Consider the following 21,214-nt stretch of genomic DNA (forward strand, 5'->3'; position numbering starts at 1 on the left):
AAGCTGACTTTGCACAGCAAGTACCATAACTCTACATTGTTTTGTTGTGTTTTTTTGCAAGAATTATGGCCCCTTTTGGACTCGTGGGTAGGACAATATTTCTATTATCCAGAGACAAACAAATCAGATGAGCGTCTGCACCCGCAAGGCGCTGCTCTTGTTTCCACTGTTAGCTCACCATTAAGGCTCTTTACTGACGTCTGTCTCGTTTACAAAATCCTAATACAGACAAACTTCAAAAAGACATTTCTACAATAGAAAGTGGCAAATGACCTTTCACACCATTTGTGCTAAAAATTACATGACATCATAATAAAGACTCAAGCAAGGTTTCATGAATTAACACCAAATACTTTTTGAGCTAGGCACATTATTAGGTGAAAAAAATGCATTTCTGACTATTTCAGGGGCCATAACTAAAAAAATAGGGGCTGGAGCCTGCCAAAAAATAAGAGGTGCACAAATCATGATAAAGACTCGTGCAAGTTTTCATCCATTTATATCATATTCTTTTTTAGCTAGATGCATCAGAAGGTGAAAATGTGCATTTTAACTAACTATTTCAGGGGCAATAACTGGAAATAGGGGGCGGAGGCAGACAAAAACAAGGAGCTGCGTTCAATAAACGCTTGATGCCCCCGGTGGCATCCTTGTCGATACAAAGCAACCTAAGTCCAAAATAAGGTCAAGGTCAAACTAAGGTCAGGTGATGTTTGAAGATGAGGAATGGTCACAGGTTACATCTGTATTAGTAGCAATTCATTCTTGTAAGCGGTATTGATGCTAGACGAAACGGTCCCATTTGGTTAACCAAGAGATGGCCCATATGAAGCAACCTAAGTCCAAAATGAGGTAAAGGTCAAGGTCAAACTGAGGTCAGGTGATGTCTGAAGATGAGGAATGGTCACAGGTTACATCTGCATTAGTATCAAGTCATTCTAGTAAGGGATATTGATGCTAGACGAAACGGTCCCATTTGGATAACCTCGTACGGACGGACGGACAGGACGATCACTATATGCCTCCCGCATCAGTAGATGCCGGGGCATAAAAATAGGAGGTGCGCAAGTTCATGTTATGATAAAGACTCATGCAAGGTTTCATCCATTTATATGAAATACTTTTTGAGTTAGACGCTCCACAAGATGAAAATGTGTATTTCAGGGGCCATAACTCTGGAAATAGGGGGCGGACCCAGATGAAAAATAGAAGGTGCGCAAGTTCATATCATGATAAAGACTCCTGCAAGGTTTAATCAATTCTTATTAAATACTTTTTGAGCTAGGCGTGTCACAAGGTGAAAATGTGCATTTTTGACTGTTTCATGGACCATAACTCTAGAAATAGGGGGCGGAGCCAGACGAAAAATAGGAGGTGCGCAAGTTCATATCATGATAAAGACACATGCAAGATTTCATTAATTTAAATCAAATACTTTTTAGCTAGGCGCGTCACAAGGTGAAAATGTGCATTTTTGACTATTCAGGGCCATAGCTGTGGAAATAGGGGGCGGAGTCAGACGAAAAATAGAAGGTGCGCAAGTTCATATCATGATAAAGACACATGCAATGTTTCATTAATTTCTTTAATGAATATTTGCCCTTTTTGTTTAAATCAAAGTTTCAGACTTTAAAATTTGATGAGTACGGGTCTTGTGCAGTATTTTATAGATTAACCTAGGTTTTTCGCCTGTGATGCTTTGTTGGCCATAGCTCAAATGTAGTCATACTTTTTACCATTAAATTATGATAATATAGTCTGCTAATACAAGATATAAGATAATATAAAAGAATTCGTAACATTTTATTGCATTCTGCAAATATGCTGATTGTTTACAAAACAAACAGATGCAATGTATAAACAGATACATTCAAATAAAATGAAAAATAAAATAGAAATAAACATTTAAGTAATACACATTACCTGCTTTGAACAGCTTCCAATAGGAGATAAAATGTAATTTTTGATTCAGAAATCGTTTTTAAGAAATGAATTTATTCATTTTTCGGAGTTTACGCGAAATGAACGGCATATCCATATTCTAGGTTAATTCCGCATTAAACTTCAAAAACGTTATTTCATTTCTCCTATTTACATTATATTTTATTTTTAAAAGATTGCACATAATTATTTTGTTGTATTTAATTATGATCAACTATGACGTATTCTAAGGAACTTTCCCCGTGAGTTTATGCCAGCGGTGCGTTTCGGTGAAATACTAATACTGGAATATATCAGTGATTTTCACTGTTTCAGTGAAAATACCATTTTTTAATTTCACTGGTACGGAACCGCACTTGAATGCAAAAAAAAAAATGAATTATAAATAATCGGAAAATCTATATACGAATTCCGTGTCTGAAATACAACCTGTATACATAACCCTGTATTCAACTCTGATTAGATACGGAAAATATTTCTTGGTTTAGTTGTAACATCAAATAGGACGTCAGACATGACGCAATGATGACGTCTGCCACTGTGAAAAAATTCAGCATTTCAAACAATTTTTCAGTCTTACTTGCCCGAAAGTATAGTTAATGTTTAGAAATATGTATATGTATATAATAAAAGGGTATTAAAGCAGTGCATAGATCTGCAATGATGCATTTGGCTTTCGTGTATTTTGCCCAGCCGGATCACATTCGAGGCAGATCAAGGTAGATCTACAGATAAAATGACCCTACTAAATAGCTATACTAGCATAAATATCTTACACTGAGACAAACAAATAACGTCTATAGGCTTTAACTTTTGCAGTCCATAAAAATGAACGTCATAATTTTCAAAGGAAAGAACTGGGAGAATGTAAATATTTTTTATACAGGTATGAATCTAATTCCTACACAGTGGTGTCCCCTTATATTAAAATATATGTGGGAGATAGTCCTTGCTATAAAATTTCATCAGACTGACTATGATGATTGATTTCTGCCACTTGAAGAGCGTCAAAACGACAAACTAGCGTGTCAATACGACAAAACGAAATGCAACTATTTGTCGTTCTGGCGTCCTTCCAATGCGCGAACATGCAATAGCAGAAATCAGCCACCATAACTGGCCTACTGAGGATTGTCTCTATTACATCTAGATTTCGTACCAGACAAACTGCATTCAACTGAATTACAAAACAAAATATCCAAAAGAAAGTCAGTATGATTTGTGATCTCAATGAAAGTAACTGTCCCGACGCCAGAAATAAATTCCTTGTCTTACAAGAGGCTTAATATGTATTTACAAGGAAGGAAAGTTTTAAATTACAAAATAATGATAAGTTATTTTACTATTGCTTACTAAATGTATCAAACTATAACGAAAAACGAGAATTCAACGAAAAACATAGATCTAGGACGGATATGAAATTCACGTTTAGACGATAATGCTTATATCAAATAATTCCACAGCCTAGATGTCTTTCGAACCATATTGTCTGAGTCTTATATCTTGTACAAATGGAATTTCTGATTTTTTGAGAAGAACACAGTCATTATTGGTAACTTCAAAGCCAACGCTCCATTTAGATTTTTGAACAACCAATTTTGCGCCAGTTTTCTTTGAATCACCGCCACAAAATTCTGAAACCATTCTACGAATTTCTTTGAAATGCAACAATTCATCATCAAAATCGTACCCTTCTTCCCGGATTTGATCTCGGAGCTTCTTAAAAAAATGTTCATACAGGGCATAGTCTATTCTAGCCCAACGTTTGTACATCTGCCTATCGTATGGCCCAACTAGTTTCGTTTCATTTTTATGTTTTGCGATATTTTTATCTAAATATAGAACTTCCTTTGTTGACCAGCGTAGATATCGTCGCAACAGAACAACTGACTCCTCAAAGTGCTCGGCGATAATGACTAGATTAAAGTCTGTATCCACATTCTTCACAAACTCAGCAATTTTCTGTATGTCATTAGATTTCACGACATCTTCTGGACAGCCAAACTCCACCGCCATTCTGTTATTTGTAAATGAAAACAGCGCGCTCTTTGGCTCATATTTCAGAGGATTTTTAAGGAAATCTGAAGCCGGGACACTAGTTTTAATTTTATTATACAAATATCCAGGTCTTAGATAATTTAAAGTGGACTTAAAGAATTCGTATGGTTCTCGTAAAATTCCTACATAAAAAGTGTCGTTTGGCATGTAACTTCGGAACACTTCGCGATTGTAGATCACATGGTTACACAACATTTCGTAGAGTTTCCCTTTCGGCGGCGGCAAAGTGTTGTTTTTGTGCATAGCTTCTCGAAGACTTATAATGTTTGGGTATTTAAATACATTATGAGCTGGCGGAAGGACGAATGTTAGGTTGTGCTCCCAGCCGAACCTGAAAAAAATATCAGTATAATATACTCTAGACCAAAAGAATGTGTTAGGAAAACAGTTACTGTGTGGCACTCAGATGGGATTTTGCTAGCGACGTTTTAATAAACATGCATTTTCTCAAAATAATTTGCATAAATCCCAAAATGAAGACCATATTCGCTTATTTAATCGGACTTTCATGTTATCTGAAAACATGCAGAATACAATATAGACAAATAAGGTGTGATGTACAGGGTTTCAGAAATCTGCAAATTTATTACAGCAAATGGAATGATTAAATTATTAGAGGTTTCATAATTTTAGCCATACGCAGATTGTTATAAATTTTGTTCTCTTAAATAGCAATTATCATTACTCCTTTTTCTCATTTTAAAAGATAAAACTACATGTTTTTAAACTGAGAAATATTATCAGGAATACTCCTGATAATTATTGCAACATGGCAATAAAATAAAAGGAATGCAAATAATTTTTTATAAACTTGCAAATTCCTTAAAACTTACTAATTTAGAGCTGTATGAATTGTAATTTATCTCAAAATTATTTAAAGTTGATCCTGTCTCATTCTTAACATCTGCATGGTTTAATAAACGGACTAGAACCGCATATATAACGTCTCTCAGTTTTTTGACAATGTGTTTTCGCTTATTCGAATTTATGTTTGTCCAAAATTCTGTATACTTTCGGATATTTTGCAAAATCATGGTCGATTTTTTTTGCATGTTAGGCAAGTATTTAAATTGAAAAGCATAAACAATCAATGTAAGCACTAAACTGCCTCAATACCAAATATCGCTCGATAAATATTGAGGTCAGCGAAACCGAAAGTACACTTTGGCAGGTGGCGCTAAAATGACGTAATTTTAAGACTGGTTTGCATATTGTTTTAGACAGTACCAATCAACGACTTTGATGTTACTGGATCAGTCTAAAATCAATCTTGCACATGTTTTGTAAACATTTGCCTGCGGGTACGATTAAACTGTTAATTGTTTGCCGAATGTGACAGCAGGTGTTAAGATAATTAAAGCCTCGGGCATGTATCTTCTGATAAACAAGGGGATTATAGACAGCTATCAAAATTATATTTGAAGACTAAATTATTGATTTCCGGGCTACTCGATACGGAGTTTCAAGGTAGCCCGCCAGACACGCTCTGAAAAAAATTAGTAGCCCGACAGAATTTTCTGGTAGCCCCCGGGCTCCGGACATGGGATTTCTGAAACCCTGGATGTAATATGAATTAACTGCGCTAAAGAAAGAAAATCAAACCAGTTTTAAAAAGAATTTCCGTATAATATATAACCGTTTTATAATCAGTTAGCCCATAGATGTACAAACCATTTTAGAAGCCTGCCAGGTAGTTCTTACAATTATTTTCTAAAATTAAGATCACTATTTACAAATGTATTTCAAAATAAAGAAGTGATGAAAAACTGATACGGAGACAAGAAAATTTGACGTCTTGCCAAAACGTGTACATATAACAAGATCACACAAGCATAGTTCATGAATTAATTGCACTAAATATAAGCTTACCGCAGAAAAATATTCTGTGCAGTTGTACTTCCGCTCTTGTGAACCTTCAGAAAAGCAACGTGATATATCCTATTGTCAATTACCTTTTCTGCTGTTGTTGTTATGACCTGAAATCAGAATAGTTTTAGCTGGTGCAGTTGTTTGTTTTTGATTATTTGCGAGGAAGCGCAATTTGAATTCCTATCTATATATGATGACACTGTTAAAGTGATAGATAATTCTACGGGGGACAAATCTACTAAAATGAATACTCTCTACTCCGTATATTGTGATTTACTGATCGCATACACTGTATAATTAAGCTTGCATAGCAAATACATGCCTTAACAAACATATATATTGGAGCACTGAATCTATATATCTTATGTTATACAGGATTGTTCCCTGCTGTTAGGGGTTTGTACGCCAGTTAATAGGTTTGATGGGGTTGATATACACTCTTTTCTACGACTACCGGCCAGCTTGAAATGTTGCCCCATGTTAAGATGGCTAATGTGCTGTAATTAATGAATGAATGAATTCGCAAATTCATATGCGACTATAATAAAACAGTGCTTTAAAGATTCCTTTAAGTTCGTTTCCTTTAATACGGGTTGTAGTTGTGGATGGCAAGCCAGATACTTCTATCCGCACCTTCAACAAGAGACAGATTCTTGTAAAACCGTATCGAACATGTTCATTTCACGAGATTTATACATTATACTAGTATTGTCAGAATTGTTTTAGGAAGTTATCACCACGTGCCGAAAATAACTGCAACTCTTTCATGTTGCGTGTATTAGTAGTCATTTTATAAACATACATGTATATTGAGAACACATGCTAACTTTGGTTAGTGAAACTGAAAGGGCAAAACAAACCTTGAATGGAGAATTCTCGAGTTCCAGACGACGGTAAATGTCACCAGGAGTACGATAATACTGGCTGGAGGAGGGAGGCAGTCTTATTGACAGAACAGCAAACAACACTATCGCTACCAAAATCAATCTGTAATTGACAAAATAAATATATATATATATCTGACCAAATATAAGTAAGGTGTCTCGACAGGACCATCGTGATATCGCTATCGCATCAAATACACGGAATGGCACGACAGGATGTTGATGATACGACGGTACGATGGCACGATGGTGATGAAATGCAAGATGAAGGAGACACGATACTAGGATGCCTCATGGAACAATGATGGAGAGATTCTATGACTGGTCGAAGATGCGCTATTATAACAGTACGATAACACGATGGTGATGAAGCGAATTCACAGTGAAAAAGGCCGCGTCTCCTGCGTCGTGCTTTTTGTTATATCGCTCCGTCATCATCCTGTCATCGTAGTATTGCGTCTTCGGCACTTGTGTTCTCTCCATCCCCATCGTGTCTTCGATCCGTCACCACTTTGACTTTGTTCCATCATCACTGTGATTTTGTTACATCGCAATTGTGTCTTTGCTCCACCACCGTGCTATCGAACTGTCATGTCCTTACTATCGTGCCATCATACTGTCGTAGCATCACGTGTTCTTTGCACGATGGCCTTAACTGGACACCGTATGACTGACAAACTAAAACCTACTTAATTGACTTAGTAACGGAAAGGTATATAGTGGTCACAATATTTTATCTTTAGTTAATGTTTTCTTTGGGTACGCCGACGACAAGATCATCCGGCACGTTTCGGCTAATGCTCAAATCGGGTGTAGTTATTTCTACCAAAAACATGTGTTGCTTCTTTTAAACCTGTTTAGTTTATACTTACTGGTAGTTTCTTTTGACGAAGAGTTCCAGTGCCCGAATCTGCAAAATAGAAACTAGATGTATTTTCAAAAGTGCATGCAAGTATAAAAGTGTATGTGTAAATTATGATATATAAATTACACCTCCGCGTACATTGATTTTCTGATTTGTACCTTTATGTTTTGTTTTCTACATGTTGGTATACTTTTTGTACCTACAAGTAAAATTTTGATTTGACATACTTCTTTACCCAAAAGATACGCCGTGGTATAGCTTACTACATATGATATAAACTCGTCTCACGGGCTATTACGCACGAATCCACTTAGCAAAATTAATTGATAACTAGTCAATTTGTCAATATTTAGCATTGTTCGCTGATCACACATCGGTTATTGACATGGTATTCTCAATGTTGACATAACACTGTTTGTCTTTTTCCTAGGCAGATGAAATACATCGATTCCCAATCCCTCAATTGTTCGAATGTAAGTTATCGTTTGCAAATTTGCTCTTTTCTAATTCAGTATTGATCATTAACTTCAAAATGTTTCTGAGTTATATTAAATCTACCAGAATTAACTTATTCACCGTAAGTATCTGACAACTTGCCCACACGAAGCAGTGATATATCCGAATTTCTTCCGGCATACTGAATGCATTCAACGCCCGCATCCAATGTAACAAAACTAAATTTTGAGCCCAGTCTAAAAATGAAGCCATGTCATTGGTCTATTCCAAGATTGTGATCAGGACAGACCAATCAGATGCCGGAGTTTTGAGACAGGTATCCAGTTTCAGTTTTGTAACCTTAGGCAGTGCACGTAATAATTAATTATTTATATAAGTTATATTATATAACAGTAGATCTCTTCTAGAGACTTTATGCAAGGGAAACTATCTGTTTATAGAGTGAAATTGTTGAGTGAACACCGTCCTGTTCGCAATGGAAACTTTGAGAAAGCTATCTATGTGAAGTGCTATGCAGGATATCACAGTCATTCATCAAACAGTCCTGAATTATTTTCTTTGATTTTCTCATATTTCTAGATATTTTCCATACTAAGACACATATATATGGAGATATTGTTCTCTTTCCAGCAGTAGCTTTTTAAATGTGAAATTCTGTGGGTTTTGACATTTTGTCAAACAAATCGTCCGTTTGTTGACAAATTTCACCACAAAAAAATGTTAAACTTTCTCCATAAACTTTTTCCAGGGACATTTAACTGGTTTGATCTTTACATAGTTCTCTTTTCAGACTGCTGATTGTGGTGGTAATTATGCATGCTTTTTTCATACCTAGAGGTTAAAAATGCATGGGTTGCATGAAAAAATGTGTCCACAAAAAATTGAAATGCTTGTATTCCAATCCTATCATGTTACATTGAGGGTATTTAAAATACTATATGATTTTTAATACTTAAAGACGTGCAGATTTCTGATTAGAAATTATACACTGTTTTCCAAAGTGAAAGTACCATGTATTTGAATGGGGCTAATTTTTCACTTATATTTATCTATTGAATGGCTTCGTAATCTCTCTAAAGAAACTAGGGAAATCTTCCTTTACAATGGATGAATAAGTCATGTTAAAATAAATCGAATACATGTAGCAGAAAAAATGCAATTAACTGCGGTCACTTTTGCACAAAAAAAAAACTGAAAAAAAGTTGTTACCTGTCAAAATCTAGGACACTTTAACACTCCATAAAAATTATCAGTAATATTTATGATCAAAAACACCATTGATTTGTCATTTATACACATATAAGAGTCCAAAAACATAATTTCATTCCAGTATTAAAATCAAAACTAACAAGGCAGTGTGAAAGACAGCTATATCCCCCGCCATTGTTATGGATAGTGAAAGGGGTTACGGTATTGGGTGGTACCATTAAATTGTCGAGTTGTGACCTTGACCTTAAGCTGGCAGGGGTGAATTTTGAATTCTGCACGCTCAAACCTTTGACCTTGAGTTGTGACCTTGACATTGAGCCAACATGGCTGACACATAAGTTCTGCATATCGTCTTGATGAGGTGATTAATTGACCCAAGTTTCATCAAAATCCTTCAAGGGGTTTAGGAAATACAGAGCGGACACAAAATGGAAGGCTCCTACATTTGACCCGGAGTTGTGACCTTGATCTTGGGCCAACATGGTTAACTCATAAGTTCTTCACATCGTCTTGATGAGATAATCATTTGACCCAAGATTCATAATTATCCTTCAAGGGGTTTATGAGATACAGAGCGGACACAAAATTGAAGGCTCAAACCTTTGACCTTGAGTTGTGACCTTGACCTTGAGCCGACATGGCTGACTCATGGGTTCTCCAAATCGTCTTGATGAGGTGATCATTTGGTCCAAGTTTCATGATTATCCTCCAAGGGATTTAGGAGATACAGAGCGGGCACGAAATGAAAGGCTCAAACCTTTGACCTTGAGATGTGACCTTGACCTTGAGCCGACATGGCTGACCCATGGGTTCTGCACATTGTCTTGATGAGAGATCATTTGACCCAAGTTTCATGAAAATCCTTCAAGGAGTTTAGGAGATACAGACACAAAATGTTACGGAAGGAAGGAAGGACGGGACGGATACCATTCCAATAACCCCGCCCCCCTCCCCCAACCACTCGTGGCGGGGGATTAACAAAAAGTGGTGGTTGTTGCTACATGAGGTTCTAGCAGAGTTGTCTCAATTTTTTCCAAATACTTTACCCAGGATCATTTTTTTTCAGCTCAAATAACTCTTTTTCAGAAAATTACATTTTAATTATTTTTCAGACTGTGTACTTTGATGCAGTTAACTATACATATATCTAAAAAATGTAGTGCCTACTTGAAGTTTGTATTTTTAGTTCCAGCACCTACCTCTTCCTAGAATTCTAGGGTTTAATTAAACGGTCCGTAAGGCAGAACTTGGATGTACATTATATCAGGACATCTTTTGTGTTTTAAACTAATTTAATTTACAACTCCGAGTGATAAACATGTATTATATTGCATAAGCGGTCTGAACATGTATACTGATCGATGTCATTGACTCCTTTCAATCGGCCTATTGTTATATTTTTTGATAAATGTATAATGACATTACTGTATACTATGTAAAAGTAATCTGGTAAAAGCTAAAGGTAAAGTTTCATGTTTTAACGCAGGTTAAGTCCACGAAAGTCCCCACCTGGAATGGATGGTCCATCCGAGCCCACGGAGGGGTCATATAGACCTCCCCAGTATGCTGGGTTAAGACAGAACCAGTTTAACTAAATCAGCCAGAACTAAAGTCTAATCGGGATATCAGCCGCGGCCGGGAACTGAACCAGGATCGCTGGCCTTTTAGTTTAACTTCACCTTGGCAACCACTGCGCTACTGACTCCCCATGAGTTGTAGTTCACAGTTTATAGCAGGCGACGCCTATATACATTATTATAGCCTGGTAAGCACAAACTGTTATTTCCACATCAGAATTTCTTCATGTTATATACAGAACCACAACATAGTTAATATTTATCTGTTTAAAATCATTATTATCAAAAAATCTCCCTTAACCCTTCATGCTAGACACGATTGATTCTGCACTTACGATCAGTCTGATTATGATCTGCACTGTTCGCCATTCAGTTAGTATTTTTGATATTAAAGCACCCTATTTAACAGTTAATGGTACTGTCCAAATTGAAAGATGGACAAGTTCATTATAGAAATTTAGCATGGTAAGGGTTAATAAAGTAGTTTGTGAAGCTGCTAGTCTGGTACTCTCGTTCTTACATGTTCTGATATTGTGAACAGTACATGCGCAGGACTATTTCTGGTCTATTTATAACCAATTATAGTCCTTAAATTACAAAAGCGCATTTGAATGTCAAGCCGGTCAACAGTCAAAACTATTGCCCGAGGACCTCCTTCTTCGGGTAATAGTTTAGACTACTGACCTGTTGGCTGACAAGCCATTCAATAAATATAATATAATAAATATAATACTACCACTGGTCTATGCTGGTTATCAGATATATGACGTTCTCAAGCGACATACTATTTTATTTATATTTTACATAATTATTATTTCTTTAGGTTAGGTTAAGCTACATAGCCAGACATTATTGTAAACAGGGTAAACACGACTGGTACAAGAAGTAAATCAGTAACCAAACTTACCATTTTTGTTAAAAATCCGCTTCAGTTATCCATGTTTAAAGATTGGTCATCATTTGTGTCCGAAAATTCTCGATTTCTAACTAGCCGTAGGTCAATTTTTGTTCCTTTTAGTTACACAGATCCATATTAAACCACATTTTTCTCCCAAATATAACATACACCTTTCCGCATGGGCAAGTATATTTCGTACGGGTGACTAATTTTAACACAATACCAGCCGTGACAAACGCATGGGCTCGGTAAGAATAACTATGATCCTTTTGTGTACCTATTACAAATACTATACCACTTTTCGAGCGAAGTAATTGAAAAGCAATTACAAATTATATATAATGCAAGTTTTATCGTAACGGTTTTTAACGTTCTTTCATTTATATTAATTTAACTTAATTGTTGGTAAAATGCGCTCTTTACACCGCTTTTATTACATCCTTTTCAGTGAATTATCGAAATCATAGAGTATTATATCTGGAATTTTTCACAGTAAATTTATCACTGGTAAGAAACTAAAATATGGGTAAACTTAGTAAAAACATGAAATGAAGAGAAGATGTGTTTGTTTTACATGCAAGATCAAAATATATTTCACTTGTGAAGATCTTAATTTACATTCTCATATCAAATATTGCATGGTGTTCGCTTGGTGAAATATATATATTTTGATCTTGATTTTGATCAAACAAATATCCTCTATATGTTTAATTGATGTAGTCTTGCCGACACAAAAATAATCTTGCCTTATCAACATAAATCTGATCTTATCCTATCTTATGATGTTTTTTAACATTCAACGCTACTTAGAATCTATGGATCCTGCAAAACGCTAGTTCTCGTGGATGGAGGTCGAGTAACCTCAGAAATATCGTCACGGGACTCTTCCAACAGTTATCATCTGCTTTCTCCCTATTGAACTAATCGGCCGCAATATTTGTACTTTTGCCTATTTTTATTGAAACCAAGCACAGTTTAACCTGAGGACCATCTGGTGTTTTGCACTGAAATGTGATGTTTATTTTTCTTCTTCATTTAAGTTTATTTATACTTTCTGCCGGGAGACCCATATGAGAGAGAATATCTGCGCCATCGTCTTCATCGTAGAGTGTCGACGGGTGTCTTTTCATGCTGATCTGTCGTAATCCTCTCGGAGTACTATGTTCTGCGTTCGTAGACAACTCTGAACTGAGGAAGGTAAACCACCCTTCTTAGGACCACTGCTCCCGCCCTTCGTTGCAACTCCAACAGCTGACCTCAATATATTTATGACGGTGGAGCTGCATGCCTTCTCCGCGATGTGCGCGTGGCGGGAGCTCAGGAGAAGTGTAATGTTTAAACAGAAATCATCCCCTATAAACGACTGTACTCCCCCTCTTCCTGTTGCGACCGATCAAAACAACAAGCTGACCGCTAAAAGTTGGACAAAACTATTTTAAGGTGATAAACGTGCTTTGTTGGTGTGTGTATTTATATTTTATTGGAAGCTGAACATAATTTGTTTCTTTATATAATGTGGTAGTTAGCAACAAACTTGATTGATCACTGATTTTGTCCAGAAATTGCACATTGTCAGCATGAAAAGTACATATTTTCTTGCTTGAAGAATGATCTACATATAAATCCCACTATTTCGTGGATAAAGAAACAATACTTGTTTGATAAAATTAAATAAAATCATTGCTAAAACCTTAATGAAAGAGGATTCGGTGCGATGTCCTGACTGTATGCATGTTTGCTTGAAGTAATGTACAAATGTTTGCGACTTTCGTAAAAAAGACTCTATGCCTGCTAGCAACTGACTTGTTTATTGTTTATTTTCCCTTGCCCCTGTAGTATTTCTTCATAATTATAACCCGCAAGGGGTGGGGGGTGGGGTGTATATAGGAGTCACCATGCGCTCTGTCTGTCCGGTCTGTTTGTATGTGTCCGCATAAATTTGGTCCTACAATTACTTGAATACTATTACACCTACCTCTCTCAAACTTCACACACACATAGGCAATATGTAGTTAACGCCCGTCCTCTTCTTTTTCTTTTCTCTTTAAAGTCAGTATCACACTTAAGAGGTCAAAGGTAATAAATGCCCATTTCTCGTGTCCATGCCATAACTTCTTTGTGCATTAAGGGGTTCTAAAATAACCTAACACAAATGTTCATCATCATGAGACGATGTTTTTACCACAAGACACAGTTCCCAAGCTCCAAGGTCAAGGTCACATTTCGAGGTCAAATGTCAAAAATAGGATCGGTTTATTTTTCGTCTCCGGGCCATAACGTCTTTATGCATGAAAGGATTCTGAAATAACCAGTTACAAATATTCACCATCATAAGCCGATGTGTAGCGCATAAGACACAGGGACCCGTCCTATTAAACACAGTTACGACTAAAATCGATCATAGGTCAAAACTGTGATATCTGTTTTCTTAGAATATGGACACATTATACAGAAAACATGTTACCTGTCCGTAGGCCTACACAAAAAATCTTGAACATTTGTTTCTGGTACCAGCAAGAGTGTTCAGACAAAATTTTGGTCGTACGATACGATGTTTCGATAAGACTGACCCCAGCTTGTCCCTTGCTCCAAGGTTAAAATAAAGGGACGATTTTTCATGTCTGCACCATAACTTATGTTACTTGTTTATGCATCCTAATATACAATTGTATATAATCCTTGTCTCCGCTTGTACTTTTTATTTTTAAAATGAATTGGTTCAGGATGGCGGAAGCGGGGGTATAATTTAGCGACCGTTAGGCGGCAGCTCTAGCTTCTAGAAAGATAGAAATACGGTTTATATGCGTGCCTTTTCTACGTTTGTTACACATAAAATGGAGAATGCGTGTTATTGTAGAGGTTATATACCAGTAAAACATTTCCCATAGGGTTCTAGTGTAAATAAGCCACAGTTTAGATCCATTTACTATACTGTCTAGTATTTCAACCCATTGAAACCCTTACATATATGAAAAGAAAATGGGGTGTTAGAAGATTGGTAGTGAAACGGCGCCAGATCGAAGCCACTGACCGTTTGTGGACTGCAGTATTGACGGCGTCGATCAGTAAACACCCCTACATGCATTGCACGAGGGGTTTGACATTAAATGACATTATATACATGAAGACTGATCGATAAAGACACTTCGGTATGTATTTTTAGGTATGTATTTTTATTTCATCTACGCCCTTAAAGGACATAAATCAAAGTGAATACAGGGTCAGTCGCAAATAATTAAGAGTTCAGATCAAATATCAAAATTGGCAAGTCGGCATACAGCGAATGTTTTTTACCTTCTAGATAAAAAGTAATTTCTTTCAAAATCACAACAGCTATGCAACATCATATTTACATATATTTATGGAGTATGCATACTTTTTTTCAGAAAACAACTGCAAATCAATTTGACATGTTATACACCAGTTTCCTGACTTGGTCGCGTGAATTTCCATGCAATGACTGTGATCAGTCAACATTTTGTCAGCATTTTGTAAACATTACTTGTCAGTTTCATCTGTTATATCACTACATACACATATTTATGTTCAACTTATAGTAAAACTTAAATACACAGACCGTATAAAGCAAAATAATTAATTTGAAGACGACCTTCGGCTTGTCAGTTGTTTGTTTAGATCAGTCGCAACAGGAAGAGGGCGAGTACAGTTGTTTATAGGGGGTGGAAATGGTGCATGCGGTATATAAATCTACAGAAAAATGCTGCAAAGATGGTTGTTTAAATATAAGACATATAATCTAAATTTGATCACAATGTTGTGCAGAAACAAGTGTCTCGCTTTCTGTTCTATATTGTTCTGATCAAGCTTTTACTTGTACACGGCTTATGGAGCAGCTTTGTGTTCAATATATTTCTGATCAAGCCTTGGTTAGCGAGAATGTGTGCTCCATATTTATGGCGTACCATATAGGGTTAAAAGTAAAGAGATACACCAAGTAGTAATAAAAATATACCTGCAGGTATAAAAATGTACCTGCAGGTGCGCTTCCGTACTTATTTGCTTTCGACCAAAAAGGTTCGCCATACATATTGTCGTGATTGAGCTTTGAGCAGTGAGTTTATGTGTTGGAGCTTTGTGTTCCATGTAATGAAGCTTTTGCCAATGAGGCAGTGTGTAGGAGTATTGTCTTCCATTTGGTTCCGATCAAGCTTTTGTCAGTCAGACTATTTTCTAAGTTTTTTTAGACTTCATAACTTTAAGCCATAGCAACGGAACACCTAGGCGTCTAGAGTTACCTTGACAATACGGTTGTTTCTATGCCTCCTCAGACAGTGTATAATCTAATGTACTTAGCTCGACTTTAATGAAATTTTGAACCTCAGTTTTATTATTGTCGAGACTGCTCATGGAAATTAACCTAACACGTAAAGGTCTTATAAATACGGAAGTGAGAGCGTGTCAAAGTTTAAGAGTTTTTGGTATCAACCTTTCTTCTGTCCGCGTCCACGTCACAAGGTAGATGAAAGCATGTATCTCTAAACAACTACTTAGCCATATGCTTTCTAACATCAAATCTGTCTGTGGAATCATGAGATGACCTCACAGAACAAGTTACATTAACTCTAGCAAATAATGTTCCCCTTTAAGTTAGAAATTAAGGTTAAAGTAATACATTTAAGCAAGCTTCTCAGAAACAACTTGCCACTGGGTCTTCGCATACTGACTCTAGCTTATATTTTGTCAAATTCAACAAAGAAACTTTATGACAGTATTGTATATGAATACATGAGAAAAATGCTTTCAAATTTACCACAAGTCTTTTGCACCATAAGATAATCTCACAGCAAGTTTTATAACTTGAACTTACATTTTTTTTTCAAATGTATGCGACATTTCTGGTAGTTTTCCATGTAAGCCTGCATTTCTTGGGAACTATTGTATTGAATGTTTTCATACCGTACTAAGATACATTCTGCATCATGTTCCATATATCTGACTCACAGTTAAAAAAAATAATGCCCGTTTTTTTTCAACTTAGTGCAGATAAGCTACTTTTTGTTAGTTTTATATGGAAGTGTCTCAAACAGTCAAGCCCGATGTCATTAGACAACTCTTGTTTAAAATGATTTTAAATCAAATGTCCTCATATCCTATCAGGTTATAAAAACAAAGTTAATATAAATCTAAATAGTTTTATATTGATACTTGATTGCAAATTGTCTTTCATTACTGTTAATGACCCATGCGATGCATTTGGCAACCTTCCACTACACCGAAACTCAATTTCAATTTGAACCTAAAATGACAAAATTATGCCATGATAATGTATATGCCATGATAATGTATATAAATGTATGAAGGTCGGTGCGGAATTTGACCGTCAACATGATGTTATCGTTGAAAAATATTTTATAATTATGAAGGACTCTTTTGGATTCAATTCTATGTTTGTCTCGATCAATAGATATTAGAAAACGTTTGAATTACGCAATAAGTACTTGCGTTTTAAATGTGTTAATTTCAATGCTATGGTTTTGTCGAATATTAGATGTAATCCAATCGTTAAAATACAGTCTACAATGAAATGATTCCGACCCTGGAAACACAGTTTTAATAAATGTTTTGATTAAATTAAAAAAAAAAACGAAAAATAATACATATTCTCGCATAGCACATGCTTACCATAGTTTTCTGGTAGTTTGTCTCGGGCTTATAATGAACTTCTGATAGATGAGAATCATAAGCATTTCTTGTGATTTTGGGGCTAAGGGTGGCGTGATGTTATATTCTGACAAATTTATGTTCGATACCTCATAGCTGACCGACAATAAAGATGTCGATTTTATAGCACAAATGGAGCTATAAACGTTTGACTCTAAACTACGTCATTTTTGTCGCTTTGTCACACCTCAAAATGGTAGCAACGCATTTTGGTAGTCACTGCAAAAATTTGGCTGAGTTTTGGTAGCTACAAAATGTGTTACAAGGGTACATATGATGTATTAAGGATCATGGAATGGAACGTATTTTGGTACTTTTTTCTACATCGGGGGCTGTGCTCATTTTTACATGTTCTACTGAAATTTAGAAGTAAGTTCCAAGAGTAGGCTTCATTGCATTTGATAATTACAGTCTAAATCTACATACGAGGGTTGATCCAGAATTTCGCGGACAGTTACTAACATATATAGCAGAGCAACAAGATTACATTTTTTAGTATATTCATTTTATGAATTCGGAACATATTTTTATCAAAACGTTTCCCATTGGGGGTCCTAATGTGATATATTGTTATCGTTCCAAGTCGCATAAAGTATTTATCCTGAATATTCAGTAATAATAATAAGGTTCATGTTTCCAAGGTGCCAACATTTAGTCGAGTAATGGACAGACAAACAAAATATGCCACTGAACCTTAACTTTAAAACAGATGTAACAATTTAGGAGCGATATTTTCTCGACCAACCTCGGCAACTCTCGGCGAATAATTTAATCGGTAACCCTCGGAATTAAATTCACTACCGGGTTGGATTATTTCATTGTATTTCATTATATTAAACAACACTGAAATATTCTAAAGGTTTTTGGTGGATAAAGGTTGCATGTTTACCTTGCATTTACTTTTAAAAGGTATTACACAATCCATCTTATGTGACCTTTTCTCGTAAATCTCCAGAATTGTAATCTCAAACAGTGGGCGTTTGTGAAACCTGTCCCAGGGTCATGCGAATGACGCATCAAATAATTGTGGTGAACAGTTGTGCTAAGTTGGCTGTTCCAATGGTCCTGATTGACTGAATCTAGGGCCGTTATATTTTCAAGGTCAAAAGACCATTTTAATTATAAATGACGCATGTTTCTTTTAAAGTTCATCGCAACCTTGTAGTTGGTAATATCTTTTGTTTTGTTAGCCAGCCACTTACAAGTAATAAATGACTGAAGTGTTAAGAATATGTTGGATACTATGTGAAATCGGCTTTTGGAATAAAAGTGCAGAAATAATATTGAAATATGACTGCCGATGCCATCTACAGTCAGAGACTGAAAGGCAGTTTCAAACAATTTCCATTAAGGATTACAAAAGTCGTGTACATTTGAAACGCTACTTGTAAAAGTGTCAAATAATAGCATTCATCGTTCACGCACCTTTAGTGTGTACAGGACAGCTTTGTATGTGTGTGAATACCGAAAGTTTTTTGTATAACATACGTACGTACACGTACTGAACTCTCAACCTCTCGCCCAAATCTTTTATTTTATTTCTATGGTATGAACATCGTTTTACGTAAAGTACGACCAGCTTTAGCAATTTCTATCATAAAAATCGAGTATTGAAGTCCTGAAATACCAAGTACTAAACATACCCAGTGTTTTCTTGTGTTACAAAACACATAAAGAGGCAAAAACGTTCAATATTTGTTAGATCGATACAGGGTTCAAATATTTGTTGGATCGATACAGGCGTTGGGTAGTTTTGAACATTATTTAATTTCTATTATGTATCCTACATAACCAGTGTTCGTGATCTAACTTGTTTCTCGGCAAATAACTGTCGATTTCAGCCATATTGTCTACTGTCAATCAGAGAGTGCATCTGCCTCGTCCTGGCATTTCACAACCTCTCTGTTCATTATCTGGTGAGTGAACATAGCTAACCGGGGTGGGGAATTCAAGTGAACAATCGAGCGGAAGATCAATGTAAGGGCGATACAAATCTAGTTGGTGACGATCCACCAAGTGGTTAATGAGAAAAAGTTGCTTAACTTTTTTCATATATTTTTTGAACTACGGCTGTCCATGTGTGCTTTTGAGCGAAAGCATTTGAACAAAATTTAGAGATCCAAGTAATGCCGATGTCACCAATAATGGACTGCCAACGGGCGGTGCGTATTTGAGGAATAATCGGGCAAAATCTTCCGACATCCGATCTGCGGCAGGTTAAACTGGACGGTTGCAGGGCTAGTTTTGGTCTGGGAAAGGTGGAAACGGCCCGGGCGGTACTTGCTTAAATAGGACGGTGACAATGCAGTTTTCTGTTCCAAACGTTACCTTCGAAATCGACCAACCTTGTACCGTCCAGGCATCTGTAAGAACCCTAAAAGGCCCAATCAGATGTATAATAATCGTCCTGGTATCGAATGTTATCCGTGAGAGCACATGGCGGCGATTTTTTTGCTGTACAGAAAGTATTCTTTCCGGTTGACGGCCGGACGGCACACCGGTGCTCCATTCACTACTGAAATTTTACATTGTTACCTCCTACTTCATTCATCAATTGTTCAACCAAGAAGACTGCACTTGTTAGACCGCAATATCGGAGACTTTTTCTCAACCAGTAAGAGAGTCTGCAAGCGGCTTGCATTATTCATAGACGATCTGGTCGCTGAGGAAGCTCTAAGTACAATCGTCTGGTCACCACCTGGTAACTGGCTGGTCGCCGCCAGACTTAAGACTTAAAAGATGTCCGGCCGGTTTCCTGAATATTCCGCACTTATCTAGTCCCTGGCAGATTTGAAAAGCTACCTCGGCTAGGACGTTCTACCTACCATGTTACCTAAAAAGGAACTTTCTACCTACCAAACTACCTGGACATGGACTTTCTATCTACATTTGTACTATGCTTTACCTAGATAGGGACTTTCTGTCTATCAAGCTACATTTGTACCTGGACTTGGACTTTTTACCTACCAAGCTACCTGGACATAGACTTTCTGTCTACCGAGCTACCTGGAAAGGGACTTTTTGTCTGCTAATCTACCTGGACTAGGACCAAGCTACATGGACTTTGACTTCATGCCTACCACGCTACCTACCTACCTGGCACTTCCTACCTACCATGCTACCTGGACTGGGACTTTCTGTCTACCAAGCTACCTGGACTGGGACTTTCTATCTACCAAGCTACCTGGACTGGGACTTTCTATCAACCATGCTACCTGGACAGGGACTTCCTATCTACCATGCTACCTGGACAGGGACTTCCTATCTACCATGCTACTTACACTGGGAATTTCTATCTACCGTGCTACCTGGACAGGGACTTCCTATCTACCATGCTACCTGGACAGGGACTTCCTATCTACCATGCTACCTGGACTGGGACTTTCTATCTACCATGCTACCTGGACTGGGACTTCCTATCTACCATGCTACCTGGACAGGGACTTCCTATCTACCATGCTACCTGCACTGGGACTTTCTATCTACCAAGCTACCTGGACAGGGACTTCCTATCTACCATGCTACCTGGACAGGGACTTCCTATCTATCAAATTACATGGACAGGGACTTTCTATCTACCATGCTACCTGGACAGGGACTTCCTATCTACCATGCTACCTGGACAGGGACTTCCTATCTACCATGCTACTTAGACTGGGACATTCTATCTACCGTGCTACCTGGACATGGACTTCCTATCTATCAAATTACATGGACAGGGACTTTCTATCTACCATGCTACCTGGACAGGGACTTCCTATCTACCATGCTACTT

General features: G+C 36.9%; 1 protein-coding gene across 1 annotated transcript; it reads right to left on the reverse strand.

Annotated features, from left to right (window-relative positions):
- Positions 1–1,784: 1,784 nt before the first annotated feature.
- Positions 1,785–12,004, reverse strand: LOC123554165 (galactose-3-O-sulfotransferase 3-like). Its single transcript, XM_045344109.2, has 5 exons — positions 11,767–12,004; positions 7,625–7,662; positions 6,729–6,855; positions 5,869–5,975; positions 1,785–4,330 (listed from the first exon to the last, which is right to left on the reverse strand). Exons 1-5 carry the CDS (start codon positions 11,767–11,769, stop codon positions 3,406–3,408), a joined length of 1,200 nt encoding a protein of 399 aa, XP_045200044.2. The 5' UTR covers positions 11,770–12,004; the 3' UTR covers positions 1,785–3,405.
- Between the last annotated feature and the right edge of the window lie 9,210 nt (positions 12,005–21,214).

This window comes from Mercenaria mercenaria, chromosome 7 (genome assembly GCF_021730395.1).
Source record: "Mercenaria mercenaria strain notata chromosome 7, MADL_Memer_1, whole genome shotgun sequence".
Lineage (NCBI taxonomy): Eukaryota > Metazoa > Mollusca > Bivalvia > Venerida > Veneridae > Mercenaria > Mercenaria mercenaria.

Bases quoted from the DNA above. Each gene is read 5' to 3' on its own strand.
- LOC123554165 (XM_045344109.2), bottom strand. The intron at 6,856-7,624 runs GTAAGTATAAAC...TGTCAATTACAG, and splicing joins TTCGTCAAAAGAAACTACCA to ATTGATTTTGGTAGCGATAG. The intron at 5,976-6,728 runs GTTTGTTTTGCC...TTCTGATTTCAG, and splicing joins TCGAGAATTCTCCATTCAAG to GTCATAACAACAACAGCAGA.